At 48.2% G+C, this 13,637-nt stretch overlaps 1 protein-coding gene across 7 annotated transcripts in view; it reads left to right on the forward strand.

Moving 5' to 3' along the window:
- LOC142087404 (large ribosomal subunit protein eL13) overlaps positions 1–13,637 on the forward strand; it is a 192,603-nt gene that overhangs the window by 148,283 nt on the left and 30,683 nt on the right. For 2 of the 7 annotated variants that reach the window (XM_075161632.1, XM_075161633.1), the window contains exons 1-4: positions 5,131–5,265; positions 6,809–6,911; positions 8,250–8,339; positions 13,013–13,263. The exons of 1 other annotated variant lie outside the window; for it this stretch is intronic. In XM_075161632.1, the coding sequence (XP_075017733.1) occupies positions 5,146–5,265; positions 6,809–6,911; positions 8,250–8,339; positions 13,013–13,263 (564 nt within the window). In that variant the 5' untranslated portion in view covers positions 5,131–5,145. Of the gene's footprint in view, positions 1–4,936; positions 5,266–6,808; positions 6,912–8,249; positions 8,340–12,835; positions 12,909–13,012; positions 13,264–13,637 lie in introns of those variants that run through there. 4 more of the 7 variants (XM_075161636.1, XM_075161637.1, XM_075161634.1 and 1 more) reach the window with 4 other exon arrangements.

Consider the following 13,637-nt stretch of genomic DNA (forward strand, 5'->3'; position numbering starts at 1 on the left):
ATGACAGGCTTTAGGTTTCTAGCTTGCTTATGGATTTCAGGGGTGTGGAGTGACAGTTGCTCGCTCAGAGCTTACTGACCTCCTCCAGTCTGGGTTTGGAGATGACTTCAGCCACCTCCCGCACACAGATGGATTCCTGGGCTTCTCCCGAGCTCTGCACACTTCAGCAGCTCTCCAGGGAGCGCACTCCCATGGAGCAATCTGCTCATTCGTGGCCTTTGAGTCACAAATGAGCTATTTCTCTCCTCCTGCTCTACCCCTGCAAGCCAAGCTGAGAGGTACCCATGTCACTCTGTCAAGCGTTGCTCCTTCTTGCCTGTGTTTACTTTGCTTTTCTAGCGATTCGTAAGCCGTGACTGGCAGACGGTTCAGTCGCTGCTGCTGTATGGCTGATTCCCTGTGATCCCCTGCCTATAGCCATCTGTCACCTACCTGTCTTAAAGTTAAACTCTCTGGTATTCAGAGGTGACTCAAAGATAAAAGTTTGTACCCCAGCACTGTGTCCCAGTTATGCCTTAAGCCTGTCGGCTGCCTCGCCATGGGGCTGGGGTGCCCTCCTGGTCGCCAGGGAGGAGCAGTTTAAGTGCCACGCTCTCCTCTGCACCGAGAGAAGCAGGTAGAGAAGTGGGTCTGGCAACGGCAGCAGGAAGCGCTAGAACTTGCAGTGATCCCAAGCTGTTCCTGGAGGAATAGGTGTGATGGTTTTGGACTGGCTCGTGTAAAAAGGTTATCAGCTGAACAGATCTTTCCCTGGTGAGGAGTTTCGCTGTGCTTGAGGGACAGACGTGTGGTCTTTTAAGCATGTCCTCTGTTCCTGAGCCTAGGGCTTTCCGGGATACTTGGCCTTGCTATGCTGAAGGGGACCTTGACCTTGACTTGTCATCTGCAAAGAAGTCATTGGAAAAAAACCATCTGGTATGTGACGGGGATTCACGCTGCTGAAGGGTGCCGGAACGCTCTGCAGCCTCCTAGCTAGCGCCGAGCTGTGCATTTTTGTCCTGCCACAGAGGAGTCCTGGCTTACACTGCCAGGTGGGGAACAGAGCAATTTTTCATCTTTTAAAAAGTCTGAATTTACCTTCTAGCAGCTTCAGCTCTACATTTAATCCTTTGATTCATTATTGATGTAAAGTCTGTGGATGGCGCGGTGGCCACCTGATTCCAGGTACCCATTCACTCAGTCTGCAGAGTGCTGTGTTGAAATGAGTCTGTGCTAAGCTGGGGGGGGGCGATGGCATCCTGCAAGGAGCTTCCTGAGTCTCGGGGGGCAAGAGCAAGGGTGGCAAGACTGTCTTACAGGGAGCATGAAAACAGGAGATGTGAGTTCTCAGACGTAGCAGAGCTGAGGGCTGTGGAAACTGATTTCTCTTGGCCTGAAAGATACAAGGATGGGGCTGCTAATGCTGCTTCCTGTTCCTAACCTGCTCAGGAGATAAACCAGGGATTTCAGACTCCAATCCAGCACCTTTCCCCAGTAGTAAATACACGTGGCATTACTGAGTGATGTCATGGCTGGAGCACATCCCAGCGAGGCCAAGCCTGGATCAGGTTATATCTGTCGTCTCAGAATATTGGCTTACTCCCAAAGGAGCATATTGCCAGTCCAAGGGCAGTGACTGAAGCCACCTTTCCCAAGGTCATCTCGCACACACAGAGAGGACAGCACTCGCTTCCGCGTACGCAGCGCAGCCTGAGCCGCCCACGCAGAAGTCGCAGTGCAGCCATGGCGGTTGCTGGCTGCACGTAGGGCAAAACCTCTTGACTCTCCTTTCTGGCGTCACTTTGTGTTGGCACCAGCGAGGACCCCCAGCCCTCCTTCCTGGTGCTTTATCATCTGGTTGCCTTTGAGGCACAGTGTGAAAGGAGGAACAGGAATCACATCAACCAGCTATGTGGTGCGTCTGTAAATAACCGGTCCTCATAGTTCAGTACGGTTTTGTCACATCAAGGCTTGCATCTTCTGGCTGGGAGCGTTGCAGCGAGAGCCCAGCTGCCCTGCAGACTGAAACGCTGCTTGTTGCAGCCAGTGAGCCCACCCAGACTCAGCTGGGTGGTCGTCTGTGCTGGAGTTTGGACCCGTTCAGCTTTCATTGCCCTCCTCGTTATATGGGTGCAAGATTGTCTTCACTGAAGCTGGAGCAAAGCTGTAAGGCAGGCATAATGAAACCCATTTGTCTCTCTCTCAGGTCAGCCTGGCGGAAGTCAGTAAAGTCCTGTCTAAGCAAACTGCACTGCTTCGCTTCTAATCGGGCTGTAATTCTATTTCAATGATGCAACTCTTTAAAAATAGATCAGGCCTAATTAGCAACAGGTCTAATCACAAAATCGATGGAAGCGAGGTGTGACATGCCTTGAGTGAAGGGGATGTGCATGGTGCTACACCCTGCAGGCCCCACAGCCCCTTGATTCCTGACACGCTTTGCCGTGGTTGCTGTATCCCATGTTTCCCCACTGGAAATGCCGCACCTCTCCGCTCTGCGCCAATCCTAGAGGGAGCCTCCTCCATCCGTCAGCATTTCCAAATGAGCCTTTTCCTCCTCCAAACACAGCTGGAGTGTAAATACCCCCCGCCATGGATCCCTCTGCAGGGTGGGTGAAGACGTGACACCCATCTCTGCGGCAGCCGCCCGTCCAAGGAAGGTGGTGCGCATGGGCTGGCGCGGATCAGGGAGCTGGTGCTGTCCCCATGTTGGTGCTGAGCCGGAGCTTTTCCTGCTGTCCTTCCCCAGCCTTTGTGTGTGCCTGTCGGACCTGGGCTCCTTGCAGCCTCAAAGGGGCCAGCCTTGGGTTTCACAGCCTCCAGCCATGGCCAGGACAGAGATTCCTCCCCAGGCAGAGCAGGTGCAGATGACCCTCTCTTTACATTCAGCGAGCGTGCCAGGAGAAGAGCCCACATGCCCAGCGTGGAGCGGAGGCGGGTAGCAAAGTGGGCCACGCAGCATCTCCCTGGGCAGCTCGGCCTCTCTGGCCGTGCTGGGTGGGATCTGTGGGGTGCAGGAGCCGCTGGTGTCTCCACAGCCAGCTGTCACATCCCCACTGCGACACTGCAAGCTATGACCAGCCAATATGGATTAATTGCAACCAGTTTAATTTTGCGTCTGTAAATTAAGCTGTTTGACGATTAAGCCAGTGATACAAAGAGACTTCCAGGAGTGAGGAGGACATTAACATGCTAATAGACCTTGCTGGTAGAAGGTTTACTTAGACACATCCCAGGGGGCAGATGACAATTAACATCCTAAGAGACTCTTCTAGAAAGAGGATGCTAATTCAGACCTGCTGGGAACGGAGATAATTATTTATTATTATTTTATGTAGCCCTGCAACCTCCCATTCAAGAATGCCTGAGATACTTTAGGACAGGTAAGTTAGGAGAACTAACAGCAGCGATGATACCTAAAAGTTGTCCTGGAGCCACCTGAGGGGAGAAACATGGACAGGAGGGAGGAAGAAAAGCTGCAGAAACCATCCTGGTCAGCAAGACAGGGGAGGAGAAAGAAGCATGACTTCTTGAAGGCACATCACAGGAAGCGGGCAGGAGAGATGAGACCTGCAAGCCTGGCAAACAGTATGTTCATTTCAGTAGAGCAAGAAGGGTGTAACTGTGGCAGGAGGGAGGTGATGTTTTCTCTGAAATGCCTTCCTGCCAAAGAAATACACAGCAGAGGACATTGAGCCCACCCACTGTGCTGTGCACAACTAGTGCAAAAGAGGAAGAGATTACACAAGATTTAGGATCAGGGACTTAAAATACAGTGACCTTTGCGATATCTGTACATAGGGAACTTAACACGACTCATAACCTTGACACGCTCTGGTGTAATGCTTGAGGGGGAGGTCCAGCACTGTTAGAACCCCACACGTGCACCAACAGAACAATTTTAATTGCAGACTATCAGTCTCATTGTAGCTTGGCTACTGTGAGTTGTCAAACACATTGTAATGGCTTTTCCACAGAAGATAGATCACAGGAGCCAGCTAACCTGCCTGACAAAGAGCAAACACATAGATGTATATATATTTGTTCACTCATTTTACTTCTGAGTGTACTTGTTAATCCATCATGCTCAGCTGCAGACACTAAATGTTGTTTTCTATCAGAGCTAATTCATACCTTGAGCTATCAGAAGGGGAGTCTTCCTCAGCAACAGCTGCAAAGGGAGGAAGCTGGTGTCTTTTCTCTGTGTTGAATCTAAGATTGCAGTGGTTGTTTCTTTCTTCTTTTCCCAGCTGTTATAATTATGTGGGACATGATGTTCAGACCGATAAAAATCCTAGAGCGGGGCCAGTTGTGGACTCACACCGCCAGGCTCTGCACCGCCTGCTTCCCTAGTGCCAGGTCTCCCTGCCAGCCATGCCTCCACAGTGATGGCGGGCGGTCGCAGCCTCTCTCCTGTGCCTGCAGGAACCTGCTTGCTCCTCCTGCCTGAATCTGTTGGGGGGGCCTGGCCTGGGGGACCTGCCTGCACTGCAGGGCCTGGACAAGGCCTGGTTGTGGGAACCGTCTGCTCCAGGGGGCTTGGCCAGGCAGACCTCGGCCTGGGGCTGGTCTGCAAAGGCAGCCTGCCTTGGGGGGGCTGGCCAAGGCCAGGCCGCAGGATCCTGGCCGGGCTGGGCCCTGGCCAAGGCAGCGCCGTGGGACGTGCCTGGCCGAGGGCGGGCTGCGGGGATCTTGGCTGGGCGGGCCCTGGGCCTGGCCGCGGCCGGGCTGCGGGGCCCCTGGCTGTGCCGGGGCTCGGCCGAGGCTCGCCGGCGGGGCCGGGCCGGGCCGGGCCTCAGGAGAGGTGCCGGCGGCCGCCGAGCGCCGGGATTCCCCGTTGCCGCGGTAACCGCGCCGGCCGGCCCGGCAGCCCCCGCGCGGCTGCAACCGGGGGCGGGGCGAAGGGGCGCCCGTTGGCCCCGCCCTGCCGCCGACGGTTGCGCCCGCCATCTTGAGGCATGGCAGTCCCTCCGCTGCCGGCCCCTTTCCAAGATGGCCGCTCGCTCTTCACCGGGCACTTCCGTCCCCGCTGAGGCCTCCGGCTCCCGGCGCGGCGAGCGTAGCGGCCGGCTGGCGCGGCCTTCCCCTCGGCGGCCCCTCGGCGCTCGCTAGCTGCCGCCGCCGCCCCTCGGAGGCCTCCAGGCGGAGCGGGACGGCCGGCGGGTCATGGCGCTGCTGCGGCTGCTGCTGCTCCGGGGGCGGCCTGCCCCGCCGCCCGCCCTGGCCTGGGCCCGGGCTCGCCCGCGACCCGGCGGCGGTCGCCTCGGCGCGGGACGCGGCCTGCAGGTAAGGGGTGGCGGCGGGGCCCGCGGAGCGGGGTGGGCCGGACTCGGGGCGGGGCCTCGCCTCCCCCGTGCGTGGCGGGGAGCGCAGCGCCGAGCACCGCGGGGGGTTGCCGGTGTCACCGGGCGGGGAGGCCCCGCGACGTGCGGGCTCCGCCGCGCCCTGCTGGAGCACCCCGGTGCCGCCGCCTCACGGAGCCCCTCACCTCGCCTCCTCGGCGGCGTTCCCGAGCCGCCCCGGGCGCTGACCGGCGCCGCTGCTCCCCGCGGCAGGCAGCGTCCCCCGGGGAGGGCCCGGCCCGGCGGGGTGATCCGCCTGTGGGGCCGGAGCACCCGAGGAGAAGGCGAACGGGCGGGGAGCTGGGTCAGCCCTTACGGTGTTTAAACGGGTGCTTGCTTCGAGACAGCGCTTTCCTTGGAAAGTTTCTCAGGTTAGACCAGGCCAAAGCCCTGTCATTTCAGGGCTGTGTAACAGTAACTTGGGGGAAGAGAACACCTGGGCTACCACAGCCAAGAAAATGTTGATTAAAGGCTTTTCTCTAACATCACTTGTGCTGGCTCTTTGCATCCCTGGGGGTATAAGCACCACCACGTTGGTGTGTGCCGCAGATGTGTTTTCCCCATCTTGCAGCGCTGCTGATATTGCGGGGTTCTCCAGCACAGCCCTTAATGCAGAAGGCAAGGTTCTTGTTTAAACTAGGCCTCCAACATGACTTGAGACTGTTTGGTGTTTTTCTTCAGTGCAGTGAAGAGGCACTGGCAGTGCAAGTAGGCGATGGAGGAAGAACAATTGTGGGAGTGCTTTGTGAATCATGCCAGGTTTTTCTGTGATCAATTTAAACTAGTCTAAGCTGTTCTGTTCTAGAAAGTATCGATCCCAAGAGCTTACCATCTCAGGCCAGCACAAGCTGGTGTTGCTGCCCAGCAAACCAGCAAAAAAGGGTGAGGGATTTCAGCCTAGTCGGTGTCCCTGTCTGGTTTGCTGCACAGAAATTTGTGCCTGTGGAGTAGAGAGGGGTGGTGAGACAGGGATCACACATCGGAGAAGGGGCAAGACTTGTGTGCAGTGAGAGTAGTAGTAAATGTTAGTTCAAATGTTGTGAAGTTGCCTTTAAATGTGAGTATCAACTGCAGGATTACAGGTGAATTACCATGGGGAAATAGCTGTGTTGTCCTTACTGCTGTGCAGCAGGGTTACAAAGTAGTAGTCCCTAAGGTTTCCTGTTGTGGGAGGAGGGTATCTTTAAATTTTAAGAACTGACTTCCAACATCTATTTAGAGCGAAGAACAGAGATGCAGGGAGGAAAAAGATAAAATTTTCCAGTGTTTTGAGTATATGTTTCTATTTAAAACTTTCTTTAAATTGGGTTATAAACAACATCTTCAAAGTCACATACAAGTTCACAGCACAACCAGGAAATAATATCCAGGTCTCCCATATTTTTATGTTTAGAAATCATAATCTCGCGGAAAACAGAAAGGGTAAGCAGTCACAGTACTTTTCCAACAGTCGTCTTTTATTCTTTTTTCTTTATCTTCCTCCTCAGAGCCTTCTGTCACAAACACTTTCCCCCACACGTCAAGGTCTCAGTGGAGTCCTGGTGAAACAACACATAATTCGAGATCCGGTCAGGCTTTGGAATCTCTTGGGTGAGTCCAGAAGAGCAACTGTACAGGTGGAGGGGAAAAGGTTTTATTTAGTAATAGTGTTGACTTTTCCTCACCTTCACTGTCTGTGTTTCTGAAACGGAAATAAAGCTGTTCCATTCTTGGCTTTGGGAGCTGTGTGCCCTTTTATAGGGGTTCTAAGTTTTTGTTTGGTGACAGGGATGAACAATGGCACCTTTCTGCAAGGAGCTCGGCGTGATTAAGTAAGCACTTGAGTCATTAGACCTAGAAGCTAATTTAAAAACTGCAGACTTTAAAGTAGAGAATCTTTCTGTGCCTCATTAGCAAAGCCTAAGAAGAAAACATCATTCACCTTTGTCAGAAATCGCATCATATGACCTTGCTGAAAGCCTTGCATTGGAACAAGTTAAAAGTGTATGTTAGAAAATGTTACCTGAATTCTTAGAGCAAAAGCACAGAAATGTAAAACAAAAGCAATTATTCTTCTCACAACCCTCTTCAAATTGGGAAGACAAGTTTGCTGATGCCTTTGAGATTTGAACAAAACTGGTCACAGCTGTTCTGGCCAGTGTGGGCCTGGAGAGCTTCGGCTGCTTTCCCTTGAGAGGGTGTTTTTCTTTTTTAAGTTTACAAATATATGCATAATCTTTCAAATGGCAGTCATCCTCTAGTAGAACTAGCAGGGGACAAGTAGTCCCGTTTCTGGGCTTACTCCTCTTTCTGGAGCCTTTGTGAAAGACCATGGGAAATGGAAGCTGCTGTCCTCAAGTCAGTTTTCCTTCTGAACTTCTTGCATTTTCCTGGCAAAAAAGTCTTTGCTTATTGTTTTGTAGCAATAACTGTGAGTCTTACTGTTTGTAGCCTTACTTTCTTGGCTTTTATTAGAGTATCCTAACAGCATTTACTGAGAAACCTACATTTAACTCCAGCACATACATTTCCTTTCATGAGCATTTACAGTTCCTAGTGTGAGGCTGTTGTTAACTGACCATACCAGTGTTAACTATGGTTTTATGCCTTCGGAAATGCATACATGTTTCAACACTGAAGAAAATTCTCCAAATTGTTTTCTTTGCCACATTAAAATGATCTCTGAACAAAGCCATATTTTGATTGGATTGTCAGAAGATATGTATTATATAAGGAAACTGAAGGAGTCTGTCCCTCCCATTACTCCCTCTGGCAAGGCTGTACCGTTTCCTTGGCACATGAACGAAGCTGTGCAACTTGGGTGGTGGATGTGGAGCTTAGCTTTCTCTGCGTTTGGAACTCACGTGTATTTCTGCCATCCTCAGTCTCCCCCTCTCACTGTCTCCTGAGGTCTTCTGGTAGTAACTACTTAACTGTGCTTGCCTGCAGGTAGCACTTACTATTTTACTACTTCAAGCTCTCAAGGGAGTAACCAGAAGAACGGAGGATTCAAAAAGAAATCTCCGCAGGAGGATGAGGGTATGTATGTGCCAAAAAGATATGTAATGAAACAAACTGTGTGTGAGGGGTAAGGGTGGACAGCACGGAAGATCCACCTTAATGCTTCTGTCTCTGGGTACTGTAATTTACCACCTTTACAAGCCCATGGCTAAGAACAAGTTTGAAGGGGTATTTTGGCTTAGATGGTGGAATACTAAAGTTTAAGATGGATTATGAAACTGATTCTCTTTCTGTGCTGCTTTGCATCCTGTACAAATAATTTCATAGATGTTTGCCTTACAAAGGGGAACAGTAGTATTTACTGCGTTTTGATTTGGAGGTTTTGTTGTAGAACATCTTGACTTAATAAAGAACTGAATTTAGTTAATGCAGGTTTAAGCTGGATTCTGTTTTTTCCTTATTTCGTTTACCTTCACTGTGGATGTGTCTCTACTTCTAGTGATTTACAGAGCTCAAAGTTAAAAATAGATTCCTTAGAGAGTTCTTAGCTGTGTTACTAATGGCACTTGCTTAGAATTTTTCTTCTTTTTAAAATCAGTCTTCCTAGATACTCTTTGTTGTACGTCTTATACTGCCGAAGCCCCAGGCATCCCGCTGTACAGGACTTTTTGAAAATGAGTTTTATCTCAATAAATGTGTTCTGGAACCTAGGGATCTACGTCGTGTGCCAGATTATGTTGAGAAGCAGAGAAGTGCCCTCTCTGTACCTTAAGTTTAAGGGGGTGAGGAATTTAATGACACTACTATGCAGTGGGGGTGCAGGGGAATAGATTTTCACCAAACGTTTTTCAAATACGAGCTGATTTGTGGGTGTCCCTTCAAGTCTTGGTATTGTTGTCAACTTTCTGCTATTTGTAGATTGACAACAGCTGCATTCCATTTAAGAAGTGTAATTTGACTCTTCCACTTCTGTAAAGAAAATTCTTTGCTTGTTTGCGAGTACATGCTCTTTCCCTCCAGCCTCCCAAGAACTGAAGTGCATGCAAGGATTTTCTAGGCTCTGGATAAGGCATGTGTTGAGACTCTGATGTAGATTTTTAGCTGTGAGGTCCCACAGCTGATGGCGTGTCCTGTATCTACGGGCCTGGTGGGGCAGTTTAAGATGTCAGAAGTGGCTCAGGTGAAGGTATCATTCCTCTGTCTCATCAGTAATGCTTGCAGAAGCATAACAAAGACCTGATCATTTTCTTCATTTTATGACATTAGTTGATGCTTGCAGAGGCTGGTGATGTCTTAAGAGAGTTTATGTGGCTATCTGTTGTGCTGCTTGTTTCCTGGACCCTTGAGTGAGGGCTAAACCTTCTGTAGGTGGTGGGCTCCAGACCTTTGTACTGTGAGTTGGAAGGCACTTAGCATCATCTTTAAGTCACACAGACTGTAATACAATTTTACCAATTATATAAACTTTTACCTAGGTGTCGTCAGGTAATATAATAGCTTGGTTTGTCCTTTGTTGGGCTTAAACGCAATGGTAGAATCCTCTTGGACTAACTAACTTTTGAAGTAAAAGCAGTCAGCTGCTGATGACCTTTAGCCTGACTTGTGTCACTGCGTGCAGTCTCTTTACAGCAAGAGCAGTGGCTTTGCCTCTTTGATCCACTTAACTGGGCTGAAGTCTTCAGTGGGACGTGAGTGCAGGTATCACAGAGTCCTCGGTAAGGAAGTCAGAGCTTAGAGGTTGGGGCCCTTACCGTTTGCAAGACCACACAGGGTGACTGTGAGCACAGTGCCTTGAAGAAGTGTTGTAGCTGTTGAAATTAGTAAACAGTAACATGCCGTGTTCGGTGGCGTCTCTTCTCCTGTGATTAATGGGTAGCTTGACTTTGGGAGGTGGAATGCTACCCCATGTCTCCAGGGGAATACTCATCTCTGCAGTAATTATTAAAAAGAACTCTTCAAACTGTCACTGCAGCCCTTGCAAGATTTTAATCGGAGAGTTCAGATTTGGGGTTAATGGCAAATCATTGCTTCATGGAGGCTTTTTGAGACTAAAAGGCTGGAAGTATTCCCACAGCTGTTGCTTGCAAGTGTCAAATCCAGTTACTGGTTCTCATTTACTGAATATTGTGGGGTAGCTTATTATGGTGCAATATGAACGTTAGACTGTAAAGATAGTCATACTTTACATAAGCTTAGAAATAGATTGATTTTGTCCTTAATTAAATGCAGAGTAGAGGAAAGCTTTGTGTTGTCTTCTGGCTTTCTAGAAATGGTGTTTTTTCCTGAAATTATTCAACTGTAGGTTAAAGGTCCTAGACAAGCCTAAGTCCTGGAAACTGGAGAAGTTGTTTGTGTCGAGGTATCTAATGGCCAGCTTTTACCCTGTGGTGATCTTTTTGTGATAGTATCCTCAGTTATGTGTGCTTTAGAACATATTATATGCCTCCTCACTTTGTCTGAAATTTAATACAGAACAGTGCTTTAGCAATAGTTGACTCTGACATCTCCAAGGAACTTGCATAGCGATAGATGGACTTTCTTCCTGTCAGTTCTCACTTTTCTAGAGTCATTTCTTTTCTCTATAGAATTTTTTTTTATTTAGAACTTGCTCAGCTTTTCAGGATATTGCCTCTATCGTGCTATATTTTAATTTTCTTTAATAGGACTATAGTAGATGTCATCCTGCAGCTTTGTGATGAATTGCTTTGTTCTAATAAAGGTGGATCTAGCAGATAACACAGAAGTGAGGAGATGGCATTGAAGAACAAAGTGGATGGGCTGGATGCAGTGTCTGAGCTTGTCACTGTCTTTTGAAATTATGACCTTATCTGAAAAGCTGCATTGTTTCTATTTAGGAACAAGCCTTTCCTGTTAAATGTGGAGCAGAGCTAGGAAATGAGTGAAAAATGATGCTGCCTATCTGAAGGACAGAGTACTTTTTTTAGCGTCTGACTGGGTCATATGTTTGTCCCTTGGTTTTGTTGCAGTGTGCGTAGGGTCTAATTGGTGGCTAGTGATAAATGCTAGTGTCAGAACATTTGTTATGAATTTGCAAATAAATCTCATCTGGGCTGCAGCAGGCAGATGCACTAGCAGTCCAGTGGTGCAGAATTAATTTATATCTGGGTGTAGAACAGTATTTATATATGCCATGTTGCTGTTGATGTTAAATTATATATCAAGAACAAGTGCTAAATTATATATCGAGAACATCCACATATGACTGGAAAGAGGAAAAGATATTTGTTGTCATCTGAACAACTCGAACACCAGCTAGCAGTTGACATTGAACTGTGCTGTGGCAGTCCTTCGCAGACCACAGAATTTTAAATTTGCCTGCGCAGTGCAAAAAATGTTGGGAGTCCGAAAAAAAGGTTTGGTGGCAAATACTTGAAGTAAACCATCCCTTTTTCTCATGTCATCGCTTCAGTATGTAACTAGTACAGTAAAGGTGGGGGAAAGCACAACTCGCATGGGAGTGTTGTGTATCTTTGATATCAATCCTTAACGTGACAAGTTATCAAACCTTTTTAAACACGAGGTTAGTTGTGTAGCATGGGAGAAAATCTGTGCAATTTTGTTAAGACAGTGAGATTGATTTGCAGTGTATTTATGTGCATAGGTAAGCTGCGTATCATGTCTCCTGTGCTATTTCAGATTTACTGCAAATGCAGATGTTTTCTTAGGTAGTAGAAATGTTGTTGGTCTCGTGATGCAGGATGCCAGCAGATCAGGAGCTCACCAGGAAGCAATTAACTCTTATAATACTGAGCTACGTGATTTACCAGTGACACTATGACTGGTGTTACTCACTCCTGATATTTTCCGGCGGATATGTTGGCAACAGCCTGAGGACTAGGCAGTGTAGAAGCATGTTATGTAGAAGTGGGTATAGTCGTTCTTGAGTTTGATTTTTAGCAACAAGGGTCCGATGGCTTTATTTGGCCTATGTCCGTATTAGGCCAGGCAAGTGAGATAGTCTCTCATTTTAGAATAGAATGACGTTTGGTGGGATTGTAATGTGTCTAGTGGACTATGACCATCTGAAGTCTCCTGGGCCAGGGTTAGACTGCCTTAAAACAGGAAATGCTGATCAGAGCTCTTCAAAACATGTCTGAGATTGCTGTCTGTCTTTGTACATGATCAATAACTTCTGGAAGTGAGAGGCTTTCTTTGGCTCACTGATGCTTCAATTCCTCCTCTTGCTGAAACAATTAAAATGAAAGAGGTGATCCTCCATCATCTTCTCTGTGTACGCAGTGCCTCACTGCATGGCTTTTGGGGCATTGGGAAACAGCTGAATACAGCCGCAGCAATGTCATACAAGCAGATTTTTTTCTGGCTAGCAGGATGCAAAATTTGCTTCCTTCCAGGCAACTGTTAAGTTTACATCCGAGTGCTTGTGCTTTCATAACCAGGCTTTTAACCTGGTGCTGTTCCGTGTGTACAGCTGAGGCCCTGTGGTCTGACAGTCTAGAAGCCAGAAAGGTTTGGGAATGTCATGCAATCCAAAAAACTGACCCACTTGCGTAACCTTGGGCAAGTCACACAACCGCCTTTGTGAGCCAAGCCAGGAAATTGCCTGTGCAATGCAAGTTAGGTACTGCTTCAGGAGAAACCAAACATGCAACAAAAAAACCCCGAAAGGTACTGTTGTGTTAATCTTTGTCATTTACTTGTCCCTCTTTGGGTCAGAAAGCTCCACAATTACATGCTCATATCTCTCTTCTCTGGTATCTTTTTTTCTAAAGAGGAGGAGAAACGCAGGAAAAGGGAAAATCAGATGCATCTCGAACGCTTACGGGCACTCCTCATCATAACTTTCATAGTGCTGATGTTTCGATTCACGGTCAGCGAGAACAGAGAAGGGACCAACATTTCCTGGAACTACTTTGTGAATGAGATGCTGGCGAAGGGGGAGGTCCAGAGAATCGAAGTGGTGCCAGAGAGCGATATTGTGGAAATTTATCTGCACCCAGGAGGAACTCCGCATGGACAAGTTGTGAGTGGCTTTCTACATTGGAACGAATGATCATAGATTGTACTGTTGAAAAGAATCGAATTAATGAATATATGTTCGGTAAAGCTCTAGCTGGTAAATTTGCTCTTCATTAATTTTTCTCTTTTTGTATTTGAAGTTCAGGGGAATTCTGTAACTCATATCAACCTGGAAACTAAGGCTTTTATTTTAGATTGTAAAAATAATTAATAATGGCCTGGAAGAAAATCTTACATATGTCTAAAAAGCTGGAAAAGTTGAATAGTTTTTTTCTTACTGGCTCAGTCTGATATGTGAGAAGGTGTCTAGAAGATTGTAAACTCTTATTACTAGATCTTGTTTCAAAAATTTTCTCCTATTTGAATTTTAGTTGCAGG

Source organism: Calonectris borealis, chromosome 12 (genome assembly GCF_964195595.1).
Source record: "Calonectris borealis chromosome 12, bCalBor7.hap1.2, whole genome shotgun sequence".
Classification (NCBI taxonomy): domain Eukaryota; kingdom Metazoa; phylum Chordata; class Aves; order Procellariiformes; family Procellariidae; genus Calonectris; species Calonectris borealis.